The 22,305-nt window shown below is 36.7% G+C and overlaps 1 protein-coding gene across 2 annotated transcripts in view; it reads left to right on the top strand.

Moving 5' to 3' along the window:
- Positions 1-19,372, top strand: part of LOC145678837 (synaptic vesicle glycoprotein 2C-like) — an 81,153-nt gene extending 61,781 nt beyond the window's left edge. For both annotated transcript variants that reach the window (XM_081749391.1, XM_081749390.1), the window contains exons 7-12: positions 3,575-3,813; positions 5,106-5,290; positions 7,301-7,563; positions 13,579-13,738; positions 15,811-15,938; positions 19,277-19,372. In XM_081749391.1, the coding sequence (XP_081605517.1) occupies positions 3,575-3,813; positions 5,106-5,290; positions 7,301-7,563; positions 13,579-13,738; positions 15,811-15,938; positions 19,277-19,332 (1,031 nt within the window). In that variant the 3' untranslated portion in view covers positions 19,333-19,372. The remainder of the gene's footprint in view (positions 1-3,574; positions 3,814-5,105; positions 5,291-7,300; positions 7,564-13,578; positions 13,739-15,810; positions 15,939-19,276) is intronic.
- Positions 19,373-22,305: the final 2,933 nt, after the last annotated feature.

The following is a 22,305-nucleotide window of genomic DNA, read 5'->3' as shown; positions in this document are numbered from 1 at the left end:
CAATGGCAAAAGCGGTGTAACAAGAGTGTGTGTTCTCAACAACCCTATCTTGAAGATGATTAAGTGCCTATATTCTTTTAATATAGTTAGAGTAGAGGGGGGCAAGAGTACGTGGGGGGTAAGGATACGATTCCCTAAAATCAGGTGAATATATTCGCGTATGGCAATAATGCGTCACGTGGAGTTTGATGTTAATGGCGTCTAGAACCTAAACAAGTTTGAGTGTGCTGCTGCAAACTACAAGCTATCTAGGTAACTATTTATGTTTTTCTAATAGTTTGATATAATATTGGGACATAAGTAGTTAATGAATAACCTATACAATTTTTTCACGATTTCAAAGGACTATAAAACGTTAGTTTCTAACATATCCATTGTTTTACAGGATGGAGTAAATTGCCTCTCTTCCAACAGTTGGCTGTACAACATCACGGGAAAGTCAATTGTGTAGTGAGGGGGCAAGGGTACGCAGATACCTACGGGGCAAGGGTACGCGTGCGTACTCTTGCCCCTTCTGTTTTATGAAAAAGAATCCAATTTGATGTAGATCTAACAATCAAAAAAGAATGTGGATTCCGTTGTAATAGAGAGTGGCGGCAAACTTTACGAATACTGGTTCCCATATGTTAAGAATTCTGAAGAATCCTAATATTTTCTTATGTACGAGGGATAAATTGTTATTCTAAATACCACTCCTTACATAAAATATCTAAGGTGGTGTTTGAGTTTTCGAAACAGATTACCGTGTGAGATAGTTAAATCTGCAGTTATTGAATAACGTTACGCTTGCTTATTTTATTCAGGTTTCAGAAATGCTATGCTTTGTCCTCTTTTATCTTAAATGTCAGTAGTTTTCAGTAACAAATTTCAATGGGCCTTATGCAGAGTCGTTCTGACGCGTGATTAGTGCCATACTAAAATGTTCGTCTACCATATGTTTCCTGTAGTAGTCAGTCCTTTAGTAATCATACGTTAAAACGACTCTGTATAAGGCGGTATCAGTCCAATGATTGGTATGGGATCCTATAAAGATATATGAAGCTAACCTAACCTAACATTTGATAATATGTAGCTTCATCAAGGATAGGTCGAGAAGTTTTCAAGTTACCGTCGTAGGTGACAAGCATTCTGTAACTGAAGGAATAAAGTGAATTTGGAAATATATTTTTATAAAGGGTCTAAATATTATCTGATTATTTGTATCCTATGCATTCCCATTACTGATATAAGGAGAATTAAGGATTTTTTTCTTTTTTAAATGAGAATCTGCAACGTCTTATGTACAATAAAGCCAGTAGGCCTATTTACCGAAGAAATGGAGAACGAATTAGTGGAATATATCACATTACTGGATTAATTTTTCTATGACAACTTTAAAAGATCTAAGAAGAATGGCATATAATTTTGCTGAACGTAACTATTTGCCCCATATCCTTTAGCCATGTGAATCGAATGGCAGGAAGAGATTGGACAGAGTCTTTCCCTCGTAGACATTTAACAATTGCTTTGCGACAGCCTTCAAAGACTGATCTGGGGAGAGCTCGTGGTTTTAGCAAGCCACAAGTTGAATGTTTTTTTAATTGTCTAAAAGATCTTGTAAGACAAAACGGCTTTTCTCCACGGGATATCTACAACATGTACGAAACTCTCATAAATACGGTTCCTCATAAAGTTCCAAAAGTCGACTAAAAATCAGTTGTGAATAAAACTGTATCTAGTAATTTTGGAGTTAAAATAACAGCTGTTTCCTGGTGAGTGCATCTGGTTCCTTTATTCCCCAGATATTTCCCACAAAACAAATGAAACAAGAATTATTCGATGGCTCGCCGCCGGGTTCTGTGGGAATATCTAATTCTGGTTCATCAACTCACAACTTTTCGTAGAATGGTTATATTATTTACACCAACATGTACGATCAAATTCGGTTACGAAAAAGGTATTGTTACTTGTTGACAATCAGACCTCTCGTATTTCAATCGAAGCGATTGATTTCTGTAGGCAAAATGGGATAGTATTGTTGAGTTTACCACCAAATCCCAGTCATAATTTGAAACCATTAGATCGCTCCTTTTTGGACCCGCTGAAATCCTGGTGTTCAACAGTGTGATAAATGGATGAGGAATCATCCATCCCGCCTAATTCCAAGTTGCGAGTTTGTTTACTGAGGCTTACTGCAAAGCTGAAACCATTGGTATCCAGCCTTCAAGAATCTGGAGTTGTCCTACTGAATCCATATGTGTTCACTGAAGAAGATTTTCTTCCTTCTATTGTGAATGTGGTAGACTTAAATGTAAAAGCCAGGTCTGAAGACGAAAGCATTCCTGAAGCAACAAATCAAGCATCAGACCTGAATAGAGCCCAAAATCGTTCATCCGATAATTCACTGGAAGTAAAAAGGGACCCATGCGGTGCATCCAGATCAAACACTCCTTTGCCAGTTGCTCGTCCTCCTCCATCTGTTACCAAACCTTTAAACAGTAATGCTAGATCCTCACTAGAAGCAAGCAAGAGCTCGTTCGAACTGTCCACTTCAAACACTCTTCTGCCGGTTGCTCGTTCTCATTCATCTGTTACCTAAACTTCAACCAGTAACGCTGGATTGTCACTAGAAGCAAGCAGGAACTCATGCAGCTCATGCACTTCTCTGCCGGCTGCTCGTTCATCGGTTACCAAACCTCCAACCAGTAAAGCTGGATCTTCACTGGAGGTAAGCAGGGGCCCATGTGGACCGTCCACATCATGCACTCCTTTGGTGGTTGTCAGTCCTCCTCCGACTCAACCAAAAAAAACCTTGATCTTCTCGGGGTCAATCAGAGATTCTGACATCCTCTCCTTTCAAGCAGAACTTACTTCCGAAACGGCACCCTCCAAAGAGCAAAGGTAAACATCATCTTTCACCAAGAAAGTTACAACCGAAGTTGTAGCTACAACTCAGGTCAGTGAGGAAGTAGTATACGAGTGTCTATTATGCAATATCATCTACAGTGATCCACCAATAGAAGACTGGATCAAGTGCGCAAGATGCCATGAATGGTGGCATGAACAATGCACATCATATAAAGGAGTAGGCACCTTCATCTGTGATAATTGTTAATGCTCTTTTGGGTGCGTACTCTTGCCCCTTTGATTTCGTACTCTTGCCCCACATATAGGGGCAAGAGTACGAATTTGAATGTTTTCATTTTACGAATTATAGTTCTTCGAAGGACAGAGGTATATAAAAGTTGAGTTCATATTTGGTAAAGGAGAGTTCAAGTTTTGTGTTCCATGTAAAAGTTTTCAGTTGTAACTATTTTTTACCAAAATATATAAGTTTAATTAAAATTTGCGTACTCTTGCCCCCCTTTCCTATACAACGAAATTCCGGGAACTTTTTCATTGCCCTTCGTATTAACCACAGGGATAGGTTATTTCTGTCTGTATTTATTATAAAAACATGTTCAATGTATCTTTTTAGGAGTTAAGTCATAGCTACATATTACGCTTATTTCGATTGGATAGTAATATTGAGTTCATCAGCCACTAAGGAGTATATAAAACTGTATCTACAACTTCTTTCTTAACTATTTTTCAGGACTTGCATGGCTTGTTATTCCTCAAGATTGGAGTTACCAATCTACGATTTTTATGTTCAAATCCTGGAATGCGTTTGTAGCTGTTTGTGCTGTTCCATCATTGGTGATTGCCGTGTGTCTTGCGTTCCTCCCAGAGACACCAAAGTTTCTGATGGACAGTGGACAATATTCAGCAGCTCTTATGGTTTTCAGGAGGATCTACAGTATTAATACGGGAAATCCTGCAGATTGGTATCCAGTAAGTGTTCTTATTTTCCTTAAGATTATTTTCTTAGTACTTTGATACAGATAGTTTATTTAAAAAAAAAAGAAAGAAATCCTTATTTTATGCCTTGTGAACTTTGAATTAATAACTATATTAACGTATCTTTTTATAACATATTTATCACGTTAAAAATGTGTAGTCTACTTCAAATATCTTCACTTGCAAGTCTCAACTAAGTATCTGTAACGTATAGGAACTACCATCTAAAATGTAACGATTATTAACTTATTATTCTTACGCGTTACATTTAGCCCACACTTCGTGTAGATTTAAAAATATATCAACACGATTAAATTACTCTAAATCAGACACGTCACTTATATCTCTATTACCTTTTTATTATTCTTTTCAATAACTCACATTAATAATCATCTTTTTCGGTGGTCATAGCAACCTTTAAACAACTATTTACTGTTACGGTAACTAGGAATACAGTTTATACATTTAAAACAAACATAGATTTTCAGCTACTACGATTAAATCTTATTTCTTTATATTTTAGAATCAACAACATATTATCTCTTTTCTTCTTCTTCTACTCAACAGATTGTGTACTTTTACGCATCGTTGCCCAAAATCAAGATACGAAAATTGAAGTATTTTATTGCATAGATATACAATACCGTTGTATATCTAACCTCCTGGACGAACTTCAAAGAGCTTACATCGTAATTTCAAACTTTAAGTTAAGATGTTCCACGAAACGGGACATCTTAAAAAGAGTGTTTTGTTTCTTTAAGTATCTCTACAATTTTCGTCACACGATATATGAACTATAAACTGTAAGCACCATATTGTTGTAACAAATTGTCACATATCCAAGCACTGGCAAAACAGTCCATTGCACAGACAAATTATACGGTACATACATTAGTGTTGATTACCCGCTTTGCTGGGTTGAAATAAAAACTTGAAATACACAACTCCTTACGTCATGTGTCTCGTAAAAATGACAGTAAAAATTAAATATTAATATTGTGGGCTAAACGTCATCGGAACTGTCACTCTTCATCTCAGCGACCCTTCTCCCTGACAATTGCTGAATATTATGAATATGGAGAATATAATAAAGATTCAAAGTATATTTATGTGTTAGTTACTCCTTCGTTGAAGATTCTAGTGGTTGAACTATAAAACCGTATAAAATGTTTCGACATTACGTGACTTTAAAATTCTGAACATTTAAACTTAATACATTGTATTGACTAGTTAAGTGGGAACTGAGAAAAGAGTAATTTATATTTTATTGTTTTTATTTATTTTAGATTAAAAATCTCCAGAAGGACGTACCAGTCGACAAAAATTCAAATTTTGGACATTGCAAAAAGCGTGAGAAGGCAGCATGTTCGTTGTTAGCAGATATTTGGACACAAAGCAAAGGGTTGTTCAAGTATCCAATGATAAAATGGACCGTACTTACATGCACAATACAATTTGGTTTGATGACAAGGTAAGATCATATAATTGAAATCTATTTATAAATAGTTTGAATTGTCCTAGAAATGGATTTTTTAAAATTAGATTACTCTTTGAAACACTACCTTTCGTTTCAAGAAATTTTGCCGCAATCGCTTACTCAGTTTCTATGATATGTATTTATAAACAGTAGAAAAAGTTTTGATCATTGAGTGAGATTCTCAGTAGTATATAAGAGTACTTCCGTAAGTGTCGCCTAAATGGCTCCACATCAGTTGTTAAAATGGCGACCCTAACAGGATCATATTCTGTCAGACCAAAGTCACTCTTACATTACTGTATTTACATTATAGGCAAGGTAGGTAACTCTCCATGACAATGTGGGTGAAATCTTGTTTCGCTTTCTCAGCTGAAAGATAATTTCTTCGTAGAATGTTACTCTTCTGAAGTTATAATTTTTTTTAAAGATTATGGAAAGTCTTTCAATAACCGATTATGAAGGTATTTTAGAGGAAATATAAATAGTGCAAGTTTTAAAACTGATGGTCATATGGTATGCATTTGAGCAGGAGCGTCATTTCAGATTTTGCTTGGGGGGGGGTAAGACCCCTTGATATAAGTAAAATTTCGCGTTTTTCACTGATTTACTATTATTCTATTGATAAAATCTATATACATCTCAAACTCAGGGGGGGGGCAAATGCCACTCCCTGCCCCCCCTAAATGACGCCCCTGCATTTGAGGTACAATATTTCAGTTCAAGAAGGTTGGTTGATTCGAATCAAAATAAGTATCCCTTGTACCTGTATCTGTAAGGCATCGATTTGTGATTAACTTGCAATCCACTCTCTTTAGGATTTCATAGAGAAACGAATCAGGATCTCCTGCACCAATAGTAAAGCTCTCACATTAGGCGCGATTGTTTTACGAGTAGGTTCAAAACCAGCCCATGGAAACTACTGGTGGACGATATCATATTTATAAGTTTTCTAAGAAATGTTTCTTATCCGTCCACACCAACTAATTTTATCAGTCCTTATTCATCAGTACTTATCACCTATCTGTTTGTACGCGTATCCAGAGACGGAGTGGGTCGTTGGTCAAGTGAGTCAAGATTTCTGAGTGGGTCAGTGGTACGTGAGTCAACAAGATGTGGCCCATTCTGACCCACTGAACTACTCTGCTCAGTGCATTGTAGACAGCATTTTCTGAACACTGGTGAATTTGTCTACGTTTTACTTGCAAGGCCTCCATTTTCTTTTTCGTTTGTTACATGAGCTGAGTCTTGTAAGTGAAAATAGGTCTTCAGGTACTTTTGGGTATTTATAATTATACTAATTGCAGTAGGACTTTCGAGACAGTCGAATTTTACATTATTTTATTTTTCCTTTAAGTTGTCCTACTTTACGTTGATTTGAAGCTTTCAAATTTCATCCTGTCTTCCAGTGAAAAGTAACTAATTCAATAAGGACATAATTATAATGATAACTAAATTGAAATTCATCGTAATATGACGCATGACAAATACTTTATCATTTTACATCTAAAGGTAGATCCACCGGTATTGTAAGAGCGGTGCTTGAGCGATTGACCGTAGAAATGTTCAGTGGTAAAGCGCTTACCTCAGACTATGCAAATTTTTGGTGCACATCATAATATATGTGGATTTACTCTGTGTTCTTTAGTTTCCTTCCATATTATCATTCCATGAATTCTTTCATAATTATTCACTCTCATAAATTACCAATGTCCTTTAATCGTGGGACGTAAAATTGAATATTTCATTTCCATCTTTCCGAGTCGTGGCTTGGATCACATATGAAGCAATATACGCAATCTTATCTCAGAACGTAAGCCTTCAACCAAACAATTGATATGCTTCTATTATTTCCTAATGTACTTTTTTCGAAAAGAAAGTTAAGATAAAACAGTGTGGAAAACGGATCTAATACTACAGGAGTTTGAGTTATGTCCAAAGTTGTTCCTAAGAAACCATAAGATTTAACAAAAGCCATTGTGTTTAACACTGCTTTTCTTTTTTCAGCTATTATACACTGATGTTATGGTTTCCTGAACTGTTTAAGCGATTTGACGCATTCTATCAACAATATCCAAACAGAACGGCTTCCGTGTGTGAGGTGGCTTCCATTGTGTTGAAGAATACGACTGACATTCAGGAGATGTTCTGCGCAGACAGCATTGAAAATTCTGTTTATCGAAACACACTTATTGTAGGATTAGCTTCGATACCTCCCAGTATTTGGCTTCCTTTGTGTGTCAATAAGCTTGGCATAAAATTCTTCTTAGGTATGTATATTACTTGTACTAATTATAATCATTAGTACCACCCTCTTTCTCCTACTACTACTACTACTAGTACCAGTACTAAGTTTATTCAATCAATGGCAGATCACATGTTTCGGATTCAGAAGCATGTCCTCTTGGTTTTGATGTAAGAGTAATGCCCTTTGTCATACACCAATTACCTTCTTATTCTCCTCGTCTTTTTACTTCTTTTGACATCCATATAAGCAATGCTAATTTCAGGATGCTGCGGTGGATGTGTGTAGTGACGCGGAAGGACAAAATTAAGAATGAAGTGATCCTAGGAACAGTAAAGGTGAAAGATAAAGGTAGTAGAAACTGCAAGAAAGTAGACTGCGATCGTTTGAGTATGTAAGAAAACCTTTGGAAAATACGTAGTTCCAAGAATGGATGCTATAGAACTGAATGAAGAAACTAGCCTGAGCCTGGCCAAAGTAGTGCGTTAAGAACCACATGGTGCAGTGGGGTGCCACAGTGGATATTACACTATATAGAAACAGATGGAGGACAACGATCCAACATGTCGATCCCTGCTAACTGGGAGAAAAAGGCTTAAAAGAATTATTTCAGGAAGTGGTCTGGAAGAAAATTCTCCCTCTATTGCTATAAAATTTCCCGAGAAGACATATTTCTGTTTATGCTCAACGTGGGTTTGCTGGTATATTCTGACACACAAAGGGAACATAATTCTAATGCTACCTTCCATTTATCATACCTGATGAGACGAGATACAAAACCTTCTCCCAACTATTAATCACAAAAAGGGAAAAATTCTTAAAAACTGGGAGAAAATCAATCACCCTCCTTCCTTCCCAACCATAAGTTCAGATAACAACACGGGTATATTCCGTTAGCATTGTAAATTTTCAGGTACTAAGACCGCGTTTCCATTTTACATGAATCTTGTAGCTGTCATAAAAAAAAATCTTGCAACCAGATCTTTCTATTTACTGTTTACACATTACAACTTTCTGAAAGCAAGAAAGGTATCTCCATCCATGCAGCACTACACTCTAGAGAACAAATAGTGTACCTTCTCATTAAAAACGTGTATTTTGGCACGCTTTCCCTTCCTGTCCAAAAAATTCCGTTGTTTCGGAAGCAGCGAAACTGTTTTTTTTTCTTTCTCCTTTCTCAGCGAGATGGCGATAGCAGATAGCAAGCAAGACGAACCAGAAAGTTGCACATGGTTTAACTCCTTGCAAGATGAAAAAATGTATTTCCCTTTCAATACTAGGTTTACATAGAGAAATATTATAGGGTTTCAAGACTTTTTTATGACAGCTACATGATTCATGTAAAATTGAAACAGGTCTAAAATTTGCTGTACTTTGAAAGCACAGAAATAAACAAACAACAACAACAACAACAACAACAACAACAACTACTACTACTACTACTCTCTTTCGATCGAAAACAAATGTGAATTAATAATAAGAGTGAAAAAATATTGGAAAAATTCGAACAAAATAGGCTTTAAGCAAACAGGCCTGCCTTTTGCTTAAAGTATCTGAATCGACACCACGATTACCTATTCTCAACTCAACAACATGAATTTGAAGAATTTTAAATTTGATATAGTTCTATACGTATTTTTAACATCATTTGTAGGAGATGCTCTTAACTACAACGGATGCTTTAGGACAGTGATTCTCAACTGGTGTGTCGTACAGTAGAACGTTTGAGGTAAATGTGACAATGAAAGGGAAAAATAAATGGAAATAATACAATATAGATTTTAAAAAAAGATAGCATATAAAATTTTCAAAGGCCTAAAACTAGTTATTTTCAACAGATGCTTAAGATAGGACACTAGTAATTAGTGAGAATCTGTCGCAGTCTTGCTAACACGTATATTAATGTTCCGCGAATACACTTAATAAAGGATATTATGCCATACCCTGGCCCTAAAAAATCGAGAGAGACTGCTTTAGGATCCTCATATATTAAACAGAACTACGTGAAAGAAAGATTTGGAATGATACATTCGGCTGAGTAAGAGTCCGAATTCAACGTTCTGTCAAATATACCGCCAACAGCTAGGAAAGTGGAACAATATGGATTAAAAAGAAAAGGAAAACATACGATATTTGATTTCGAATAGAATGAAGTTCCTCATAGCGTAATTACTGGTAAATGAATGACATGAAAATATTAAAGAACGGAACACTAAAAAGAGCCAACGTCCACATTCATCATTCCGTCGAATGTACCGTCAATAGCTCAAAGGACTGAAAAAAAATCTTGAATACATTTGTGCAGCCAAAGTGAAGCATAAAATCCCGACCTCTGAAGATAATGAAGCCTCAGTCGTGTATTTGAGGAATCACTGCGAGGTTGTTTTTTGATAGATGTTACATTAGGGAATTATAACTTACGTGTTATGTTCGGACTCTGGCAAAACTTGGCTCGATTCCGCATTTTAAATAGTACGGTGGAGTACCGAAAACTCGGCCTAATGTAGACCGAAGGGTGGCCGAGTTTGTGAAAATGCCGGGTTATCGGGAATGGGGTCAAAAAAGAATAAGTAAGACTGTTTCCTCAGAAAATACAATACTGTAGTGTACAGCACCCACACACTTTGAAACAACTCTGAACAATACAGTACACTCACTCACATCGAGTTACGCAACGCGGTTACGAAATCCACTAATCCTTCCAAGGTTGCAGGTAGACTGAACGGCTGAGCGCGCGCTGGCGTCAGACATGGTGGTGAAGTGGGAGTGTGACGCGAAAATAATAATAATAATAATAATAATAATAATAATAATAATAATAATAATAATAATAATAATAATAATAATAATAATAATAATAATAATGATGATGATGATGGGGGAGGAAGTGGAGACCCACGCACACGGGAAATGACCTTGAACGAGTCTGCGCGTGCGGTTTTTTCACCCTGACAGTGTATGGCTGAGTCATCCCGAGTGCGAGGTTATAGAGTGCCGAGTTTTAGGGACTCTACAGTATACTAATTCTATTAATAAATCCCGGCGGGAGCTCATGTGGTTCGGATTCCACGTTAATCAGTAGGTCCACGTCTCAAATAGCCTCGCTGTTGAACGGGAAGCTAAACTTAAAATCAACTCAACTCTATTAATAAATACTACATACTATTACGTAGTACACAATATTGTATTGTTAATAGTAATAATAAATACTCGAAAAATACTTCGAGAGTTGATCTCTCATATTAAGTAAACGAAAATGATTTTTATAATAAACACGAGTCAAAAACTTCAGACGGCGGTTTGATTTTCCACCGAGGAGACATCTAACATAAAATAGAAATTTAAATGTATTAAATATAGTCTTTAAATTCTGTACTATTTTTTAAGAATTACACGGTGGCGCTGAGCCCTGACACATTTCAAACTTGAATATTGCACAGGCATAATAACTTATTGGTTGGCGAGATGGAAACCGAAAGAGGAAAGAACACGTTATATGGTCAGTCGCAATGGGGCATTGGAGTACAGAACATTGTGTTACCTCAGTCCGTAGTTATTACGAAACTGTCTGTGCCAGAAGTGCAACGTTTTTTTCTTTTTCAGATGAAACTTTAATGTTGGTCTCGGCACGTTCTCATTCTCTCCACATTCTTAGAAGTTTGCACTGTTCTTGGAGCTCTCTTTCACATCCAATACATTACCAGTTTCTTCAAACCAAGGATGTATCTTCACTCAGGCCAATTGGGATGCGCACGAGACGAGTTGAGACAGGATTTTCGTGACAAAATTCGAGTCGAGACACGGCTCTTCCAATAGAAAAATATATATTTTTCGAGTCGAGACATCACTTTTACAGCACATTTTCGAGACGAGACAGCCACAAATCTTGTCTCGTGCGCATCCCTACAGAGCCAAGTCGACCAACATTGAAGCCCCGCATTCTGGCACAGACTTCGTTTCGTAATTACTACGAACTGAGGTAACACAATGTTCTGTGTTCCAGCCAACCAATGTAAGCTATTACGCTTGCGCAAGTTTGAAATGTATCAGTCGGGTCGGTGCCATCCTGTATATGTATACGTATTTATTTGCAGTGGTATACAAATCATTAAAAATAAGACTTAAATCCAAAAATGTTATTACAGACTGTAAGACAAATAATCAACTTAGTAGTACAACATATTTACTATGTATAAAAAAAAAACTTACTAGTACAACATATTTACTGAATTTAATGGTACAGCACGTTTATTACTACCTGGAAGACTCAATTAGTGCAGGTTGTGATAATTTAAACAGTTGTATCTGTTTAAACTAGGTAAAGTCATTTATCTGTTTAAATTAGGTAAATTCATTTAATTTAAAGCATGTTGGTATTTGCTTTCGATGTGTTGTGTGTACTTAATTGTCTGAGGTACTATTGCTGATGGTACTCAACTGTTGCTGTTAATTATTGTGAAGAATTGCATAATTATAAGCATTATATTAAAACAAGTGAATTAAAATAGTTATTTATGCCCTTCGATTTTAATCCATCTTCTTTAAGTTCCATGCCTAAATAATATTTCATACGCTAAAGTTTAACCAAAATGATTAAGGAAAACCCTCTCCCAAAATATGAGAAATTTTAATTTAACTAGTTTGATTTTACATGCAGCGTGTTCCAAAAATAAGGAACGGTTACTAAGGGGAAACATTGAAATAACTGATAATCGTTCCAAGGGTAATAACTTTACATGTTTCCTTCGGCATATGTCCCATCAATGGTCTTTGCCTGATTTCTACTTATTTACGGTTGCACGGAATGCTTCTCCCAGAAGTGGAAGCATGACCACTGACACTGCATGACAAATTCGATCTTTGAGGTTCTCAAAGGTATTGATGTACTGTACGTACCGGTATATGCGATATGTTGTAGAGTGCACTTGGGAAAGTCCTCTCACAAAAATGAGGTAAAGTTGAGTGACCGCACTGCTCATGATTTCTCAAGCTATCCAGCAGTTTGAAAACACTTAGTTGAAATAATCCCGTACAGTGTAATGAAGAGGAGCACCATCCTGCTGAAACAACTGTGTTAAGGATATCATGTTCAACTTGAGGTTACATGAATTCGGTTAGAATGTCCAGATAACGCAGTTTCTTGACCAATGGTCCATAGACTTTTCTCTGTGTGGTACCCACTTTAAATTGACTTCGGAACTATTTCATACGTGTTCAATAAAGTCCACTTATAGTCTGTCGCTCCAAATGCAATAATTTTGCTGGTTGACGTGTCTATTTAAATGGAGGATAGATTTATTGCCGAAAAGCACATGTCTTATTAATTCGTCGGTCAACAGGGTTTCTAACGGATCAATGCACATTCACACACATTCCTCACAGACCTCATTGTACAGGTGATGTACGTTACTCACTGTGGATTTGTAGATGACTAATTTTCGCGCGAGAGAACGTACAGATTTAAAACTGCATTTAGTAGATTCACGTGCTACTTCCACATCTGCTCCGGATCTCTCGTTGCTCATCAGTAACCATACCAGTCCATTTGAACTTACTAGTTTCCATATCGTCTTATTCTTAGATCTGATATTACTTGACAGGAAATTACGTTGCAGCTCTACGTACAAAACACATGTAGGTAGACATTGCTGAGTGGCATCACGTTAAGCAGTGGTCAGCATTGCGCGTAGTGATCGCCCTGCAACAAAGAAAAAAAGATGTATAGAAAATACCATGTTCAGCAGAGCATATTGTGACTGATGTCAACATTCAGAAAACACAGAGAAGTTCTTTCACACAGCCAGTGAATAAAAGTCCAATTACTTAGTGAAACACATAAGATATCCTTTATTACTATATTTGGCTCATGTTTCTCCTGCTGGTGGATAGGACGTGAACTCTGAAACTAACATTTTTTTAAAAACATTTGGTACATACTTATAAATAACTCGAGACAAGATGGCCTTATTTGTTTTTAATATGCTAAGACTGTGCTGAAGATGTAGTTTAATGATTTTTTTTTTGTTTGTTTGTTTTCCAGTATTAAGTTATATTATATCTGGTGCTTGTGCCTTTGGAATGTATTTCGTCGAAAATGCCGACCAAAATCTTGTTCTCTCCTGCATATTTGGAGCATTTACCAATCTCGCTTCCAGTGCCATTTACTGTATTATGGTCGACATATTTCCAACAAGTCTCAGGTAAGGTCATATTTTTCATTTATTAGCTATTGTTACAAGAAACGTATGTGGGTGACTGTTATAATTGTGTGTCACTTGTAGAAGTATCTGTGTCACTTGGAGTATCTGTGTCACTTGTAGAAGTATCTGCCACAGTTAGAAGCATCTGTGTCACCGTAAGAAGGTGCTAGACAGACAATAATGCAATCTGCTAGTGTATCTTTTTCACGAATTATAAATGTTTTGCGTTTTCAGATCCAGTAAAATGGTCAATGACAATCGATAGTGATATGTAAAATTGAGTCTCTGTGAATAGATAGTAAAGCAAGTTCATTCAACATATTTTATCTTTTTCTGTTCTTCAAATATGTTTTTATTAGTCTCAGCTTCGAAAAGTTTTGTTCAACCGAAGCTGTAGAGACAGGAAGCACAACCAGTATTTCAAGTAGTATTTTTATATTTAGAAGAGAATAGTGTTGCGACGAGACGAGAATTCTGGTTGTCTCGTTTCGTTTCGTTCAAAGCATCTCTCGTCTCGTTTCGGAAAGATATGCTCGTCTCGTCTCAAATAGTTCTGTCTCGTCTCGTGCAAACCATGTCTCATCTCTTGTTTCGTCTTGAAAAGATTTGCTCGTCTCATCTTGTCTCGTTTCGAATGGTTCTGTCAGTCTCGTGGCAACACTAGGTTTTAATTCTATTTGCGTGTTACCGCACTTTTAAACCACCCTGTATACTGAGCATTATAAAATATATCGTATATTAATAAAATATGTTATATTAATGATTAGGATTATTATTTTGAGTTTATTTAATATTTGAATACCCTTAGCCCTAATGTCTTAATGGACTCTACGTTCCTGTTGTCTCCCTAGCCTCGGTGCATAATTGTGGGAAGTTACTAATACATATATATATATATATATATATATATATGTATATTAGAAACAGGCTTGTCCTAAAAGGAAATGAAATTGAGTGGTTGAACGGAATTCTATGTAATGACTAGCTTAGTTCTAATTTAGGGCCTATATTATGCTTGGCATGAAATAATTACATGTGAATTTTATATAAATAAGAAGACACGGTGGTGGTTCAATAGTAGAGCGTTCACGTATGGTGCGTGGGGTCATTGGTTCGGTCCCAGCTCCCGCCAAGTGGGCTTTGTGATGGACAAACACCGTGTTCTGGGTATGCTCGGGATTTCCCCGTTTCGTTCTACTTTCTTCATTCCACCATTTCATTCATTTCTCATTATTACAGTCTTCTGTAGCTTACCCGGCATAACTGTGAGACGTAAAACTCAAAGATTTCATTTCATTTCATATGTAAGTAATTACAAACTTATTTTCATTTAAGTGAGTGTTAGTGGTGCTTCATGTAGATTAGCGATAAAGCGGTATATAGAGGGTGGTTCGGAAATGGGATTACCCCCCTTTAGTTTCAACAGTATAGTGTTACTTATGGTAGAATGTTATGATAGAACAAGTTATCTTGAAGTCTTAAAGAGTCATAAACATCGGTATGATCACTATCCATGTCGTAACACAGCTGAATTATGCGCTAAGCTCTCGCAGATGTTTTGCGGACATATCCGAAATCACGAAGGGGAAGACGTGTTCCACAGCTACTCATAATTCCTGCGTTGTGTGATATCGAGTGTTTCTTACTTGTTGCTTTATGAAACCCCAGAGAGCATTGTCTAGTGTCGTCAGATCGGAACTTCTTGGAGGCCAGGCAAAGGGAGCTGGTGAAGATGCACAACCTCTTCCATTCCAGCGGCCAGGAAATGTCTGATTCGGGTAATTGCGCACGTGAATCGCGAAGTGTGCGCTGGTGATCCATCCTGCTGTATCACAACAGTGTCTTTGATACCATTTTCTTCCAGTTGAGGCACCAATCACCACTAAGCATCTCCAGGTAAGAATGTCCATTAACATTGTCTTCGAAGAAATACAATTAGGGGTACGCCCACTTCTGGACCATGCTGTATATACACAAACATCTGATATTACAGGAACTTGAGAGTCCGACGGATTTCTGAGTACGCTACTACTAGTATATACGTACTATGTTCATATTGTACTTTGTTTCAGGGTAATGGCAGTGGCACTCTCTCTGATCTTTGGACGAGGTGGAGCGTTACTAGGGAACGTGGTATTTGGTTTCCTCATTGACTTAAATTGCATCGTCCCTATGTTTTTATTTGGAGCCATGCTTATAGGTAAGTTGAATAAAAACAATTTCATGATATTAATGTAACCAAGCTTCTTGTAATTAATAATTGTCAAATTTATAAAATATGCAGAGGGACACGAGACTGAAGACAAAATATTTTGAAAACCATATTAAGCAAAAGAAACAAATTCAGAAAGGAAGATATGAGGAATTCCTTTATCCATATGATATCCAGGCAGGGGCGTACGGTGGCTCAGTAATGAAGTCTGGTGTGTGAAGTCCCTCGTTCGATTCTCGGCCAAGTAAGTTTATGGTGGACAGCATCGCAATCGTGGGTTTTCTCGACGTACTCTCGTGTCTTACCACTTGCTCATTCCACTGATTCTCTCATCATCATTCACTTGTCTTTATCATTGTTTACCTTAGCCTAAAGGGCATAAAATCGTCGGACGTCAACTGAGAGATTTCGTTTCATTTTTTAAATCCATGTAGTATGATTGTCCATATGCCATACTTCCACTGGGAGATCCCGTGATCAGTCCATAGTGTATCAGTACCATTATTTTTTGGCTTTTTAGACATCAGTTCACTACCTTTAACTGCTTCTTCAATTCTCTCAATTCTGGTCTTCACCAAAACGCAAATTTGGGTTTGCACTAAAAGCATATCAGCTTGGTTTTCTTTTCCTTTTGACAATTTTGTTGGAGAAATAAAACAGACATCAAAATCGAGAAGTGGTGAAAAGTAAGAAATATACCAATTTTTTTTTTTTTTTTTTAATAATCATAATAACGTACTAAACTTGATGATCATAACTGCAAATATGTTTTCCAAGTCTAAACTGCACTTTCAAACGAAGTAATCGAAAAAAGAAAAGGACCTCTGTGGGCTCATTTCACATCAGTTTACGTCAATGCAACGAAAATTGGTTTTTAGTTTGCAATATTTGATATGACATAGCTACACATCTACTGATTTTTTTTAGATGAAATCAGTGACGCAAATTTCTATTTTAGAATTATCTATCCTCCACATTTTTTTTCCTTGACAGACTCATCACCAATCGTTACCCACGAACACTTTGCGAAGACTGGTTTGAAATGAGGGTATAAGATATGAGTGTACTCACGCAACAATTTTTATAGAGCGAATTTGACTAAGGACATATAATTTGAAGTACTCACCAACTATCTCTGTAAAACCTGTTGCAGAAGTACCGCAAGATTCTGAAACATGGATATTTGGATAGGGCACATACTAGTTCTTAAATGAAGTCTTGACCCGACTACGGTAGGTCCCATAGTATTGGAGCTATGGACTTTTAAAGTTCATTTTTTCATATTTTCGGCAGCCTATAACTCCGAAAGGAATCATTTGTGCATCCAGGTTGGTCTGTACTTTTTGTTTTATCTTGGTGTCAGGAATCACCTCCCAAACGTTGTCCGTGTTGTTTTGAAACACCCTGTATACACGGTACATAGTAAATTTTGGGACGAAATGGCGTTAGTAGACCATATCCCAAATTTTAGGTTATGAGTCGCAGCAAGTTAGACAACATTTGACAGCTGAAGCTCTCATGTGTTTTGCGTCCGAATTAAGAATCAAGAAATGTCAGTTAACAAATCTTCATCACCAGGACAATAATTCGTACGCGCTGATGCTCCGCCAAAGAAGTGTCACAATACACCTGTAGTTATACGGAAAGAGCCAAAAATAGAATTGCACTTTTTATAATTGTGCAGTGCATGACACATTTATAGATATTTGTTACAGCCATATTTGTTGAGTACTGTCTATGTATATTCACTTAATACTTTACTTTTTTTTTTTTTTTTAAATACAGTGTAATCTCCTAAGTGCTCAAATTGACCTTCAACATTGCATCATACTTTGAACATTTCCACAATATTATGGTATAGGCCTACAATACGTCACAAAATCTTATCTGCATCAGTTTCAATATATGTTTCTGAGATATTTTTTTAAAAAACCATCCACTGTATGGGGTTTTCTCTCGTAAAAGTTGTTTCTTCCTAAACCCCTCAAAAGAAATCCATTGGTGTTAGGTAAAGTGAACGTAGTGCCCATTTGATGCAGCTACTTCCGAACCAACGCTGTAGAAAGATCTGGTTAAGGTAGATTTTTTTTTATTATTGCTAAAGCATAATGGAGAGATGCTCTGTCTTGGTGAAAAGAACAGTTCGGAGAAGTTAACTCTAGTACTGAGTTATGGCACTGCCTCGTCACGAAACATTTGTAGACAATTTGCCCAATCCACAGTTTCATCAAAGAAAACTGATTCGACAACGCCTTCACTGGACATTGCACACCACACTATAATGTTAGGCTGGTTCACTTAGGAAATGATGGTAACACAAGGATTATTAACTGCACAGCACACGCACTTGTGCCTGTTCACGTGGCCTGACAATTTGAAGCACGTACGATCTTATCAAAAAGTTCTTGCTCCAAACTTGGCAATTAGGATCGCCTTTGAAGGGATCATGTACAGCAGCCGTAAGCGATAGCAGGACGTGGGTATATATGTTTTGAACTGTTGACAAACGTTAGTCACTTTCATCTGATAATCTCCAGTCATAGAAGTCTTACGAAGACCAGATATCGGGGGTAAAGTAACTACCGAACTTGTGCTTTCAAATTTATTACTTATGTGATAGGCGTAAAGTTAGGAGCAGAATACTTAAAGCTCCTTGCCATGCTGTGGGTACTTGCTTCATATTTTCACATTTCTAATATTGCTTTACGACCCACCTTCCTCGCTCTTAATTTAAATTATTTGCAATTTCTGTAATTAATAAGTCTAATAATAAAAATCTAAACCGACATATGAGGAAATAGCTTGTAACATTTCTAAAACGTAGATCAACGTTATAGAATACCTATTTGGAATTACTGTTTGAAAAAAAAATCTAAAATGTGAACCAATGCTGAAACAACTATGAGGCTACAGGCCCGCAATCAGACACAGAAGTTTGGGGGGCCATGAATAAGATAGGGGGGCCAAGTCATTAAAAATTCTCTTACAAATATCTAAATTGTGATTTTTGTATTAATAATAGCATTTTGTATTGAGGTCTGGAGGGGCCATGAAATGTTTAGGGGGGCCAGGCCCTCCCTCTAGTTGCGGGCCTGATAAGTACTAATTATACACTATAGGCTCAGTAATATGCGTACATAGTGTAAATTACAGTTGGCAAACTCCAATCTACTAAGAAACATAAAATGTATTATTGATTGTTATGTCAATTAAGGAACCAATAAAAATTATGTTCACATTGTAAATGTTACACAATTACAAAAAAGAATATTGTTTTACCATCAAGAGAATAACTAACATATATACTTTGTTTTCCATCTTTACAGGAAGTGGTATTCTGTGCTTGGTATTCCCAAATTCAAAAAATTATTCGGCAAGTTGACAACAACGAATTTGAAACGTACAAATAAACTCTGTGATAAGACTAATATATATAAATATGTATGCTCGAGCAAAGTAGCTCGACAAAGAACGAAACAAAAATGTGGAATTAAAAATCCACATGCAAAATATATATATTTTAAAAGACTATATGTATACATTATACAAGAGTGCTTATGTATGAACAATTAATCCTAGTAATGTATGTGTCTTATGTATATATATATATATTTTTACATAAACTACTACGATAGAGTGTAAAATGCTGTTTTTGATTTTTATGTTGTCAGCATTATTATTATTATTAGGTCTGTAACTGTATCTAATAAGGAAAAAATAAAACCTGAAAAATCTACTGCTTTATTTATTTAGTGAATGGATGAATTATGAACAATTTCAAATTCATAAAGTAAGGGATGTGATCGAGAAAGTTTATAAACCTAGAGGAACGAAATTGTTGGATGAAAGCAGGGGTGCCCACAGGCAGTTTTAGGCAGGGGCGGATCCAGGACAGACTTCTGTGGGAGGCGGTGGATTGTAATATTGCTAGTTGGAGCTACTTTTAAGGGCTCCAAACTCTAGGATGGGTTTCATTTATATATAAATAAGGAAGTTTCCTCTTCTAGCGGGGGGCGATCGCCCCCGTGGATCCGCTTCTGGTTTCAGGGCACAGGTTGTGAGCATGGGATTTTTGGAGTGATATACTGTAGCTGTTTCATTGGAAATGGCACAATCCAACTTTAATAATATCTAATGATATTTTGAACAATTTTTTACAAAAAGTTCCGAAATTCAATAAAATTTAATTTACAAAGCAAGTTATCTTGTCTGTCACAACGAACTCCGGACTCCTCTACTATTTCTTTTGAGCGAGGGATGTGTTGGGTTTTCTCAGGATACTCCCGTTTCCTCCAAGATTCTCATTCCACCAAGTCTTCCATCATTCATTTGCCTTTGTCGTCGTCTCCCTTAGCCTGAAGGGCACAGTCGTGGGGGGTTCAACTGAAAGATTTCATTTCATTTTATTTTTGAAAACTCAGCATGAGTTCTTACAACTCATCATTTTCTTCATTTTATTCAATTCGATTAGATCTATTATCAATTGGTATATATCGCTGTACACTTTTCGTTAAACTCTAATTATATGGAAGAATATATATATATATATATATATATATATATATATATATATATATATATATATATATATATATATATATATATATATATATTATTAGGTGTACAACTTTGCTTCCGCCGTTTTTTTTTTTCCGACATTCGAGGCTTTATTTAGACAAATTGCTTACACATTTACGATTTAAAATATTGTCCATCGCTGCCCACTACTTTCTTCCACCTTTCGGGCAACGTACGAATCCCGCGTCGTAAAAACTGCTCATCCTTTGAGGCGAACCAGATATCGATCTTAATTTTGACTTCTTTTTATAAGAACGAAAGTGCTGGTCAGCCAGGCTGTGTCCCATTGATCGAAACAAGTGATAGTCAGATGGTGCAATGTTTAGAGAGACTTCGGTGGGTAGGACAGAACTTTCGATTTCAACGTTTCCAATTATGTTTCGATCGACTTTGCAATATGTGGTCGAGCATTGTCATGGTGCACAATCACTTTATCGTGTCTCTCGTATTACGGCCGTTTGTCTTTCAATGCTTGGCATTGTTTGTGATTGTTTCAGTCGGTTTCAGAATCTCATTATACACTATACCGACCTGGTTTAGCCGTCGACGCGGAAGCAAGGCTAGGACGTCCCAATGATTTTCTGCGCTTGGGGTTATCGTAATGAACTTTTTTGTCCCCAGACACAATGCATTGCAGAAATTCCTTTCGTCTTTGCCTTTCAGTTTCAAGCAGCTGTTCACAAGTAAACAAACGCCGTTCAACATATCTCGACTTCAACTCATACGGCACCCAATTTTCTTTTTCTGAATCATTACTATGGCTTTTGGAGGTGTTTTGAATGGCTTCGTGAGTCACTTATGATTCTGCCAATTCTTCCTGCCCGAGAATTTCAAGATAGTGACCATAAAATTTTCAGCTGAAAACGGGACAGGTTCCGGCTTTTTAAAAATCATGACAAATGAGAAACCGGTCAGTGCGTAAATTAGTTGTTGTTTACCTTAGCAGTACCTGATACATTTATATTGTATTATACTGACTTTTGCGGTGTTGCCAACACCCTCCCTTGCCAAGTGCCAAAAGCTGTCTTTTATCATTGACTTTTTTCATCTTATTCAGTGTCTTCGGAAGTCTAAAAAGTAGATAGTTGGCGAAACTGTTACACGTTTAAGTTTTTCAAAATAAAATATATTACTGTGCTTAGTGAGTAATTAGATTTGAACCAAATTAAGTGCAGAAAACAGAGTTTTTGAAGAAAGGGGATATTACAACTGGATTTTCAATAATTACATAGGAATATACTTTTCATGGAAATGTCCCTGTTGTCTCGCTAAGTTATTTGACATGTTTTACGTCAAACCTAACTCAAAATTAAAATAAGTTTTATTTGCACTCACTGTAGAGGGGAAAATATATTTGATAAACTGCATTACTGGCACGTACATTTTTCGTAGCAAGGTTGTTCGGGCGCTAATAGCGCCAGAGGCAAACATATTTCACGAGAGAGAATCTTATCTTCCATCATCTCAATGAAAATGAATCGGTCGCTCATAGGACAGATAACAGTTCCTGTCGCTAATAGGAGTGTCGCTTCTGGGACTAATTCGATTGCAACTGGTCCTGAACTAGCAACCCTGGACTTTTAGGCATACCTTTGCTCTTATCAGCGCCCTGGTATCAAAACTTTCCCCCCCTCGTTTCTCTCTCTCTCTTTGCTACAGGGCGCGGTCAAATAATTTGATACGAAAAGGACAGACGTTGAAATTTGTTCAACAAACAAGTAACTGCTAAAACATCTGCTGCCTTTCGAGCAGTACTGCGAACTATAGATCATGTTGA

The sequence above is a fragment of the Thermobia domestica genome, chromosome 2 (assembly GCF_964235325.1).
Source record: "Thermobia domestica chromosome 2, izTheDome1.hap1.1, whole genome shotgun sequence".
Taxonomy (NCBI): Eukaryota; Metazoa; Arthropoda; class Insecta; order Zygentoma; family Lepismatidae; genus Thermobia; species Thermobia domestica.
This window is presented reverse-complemented; position numbering and strand designations above follow the sequence as displayed.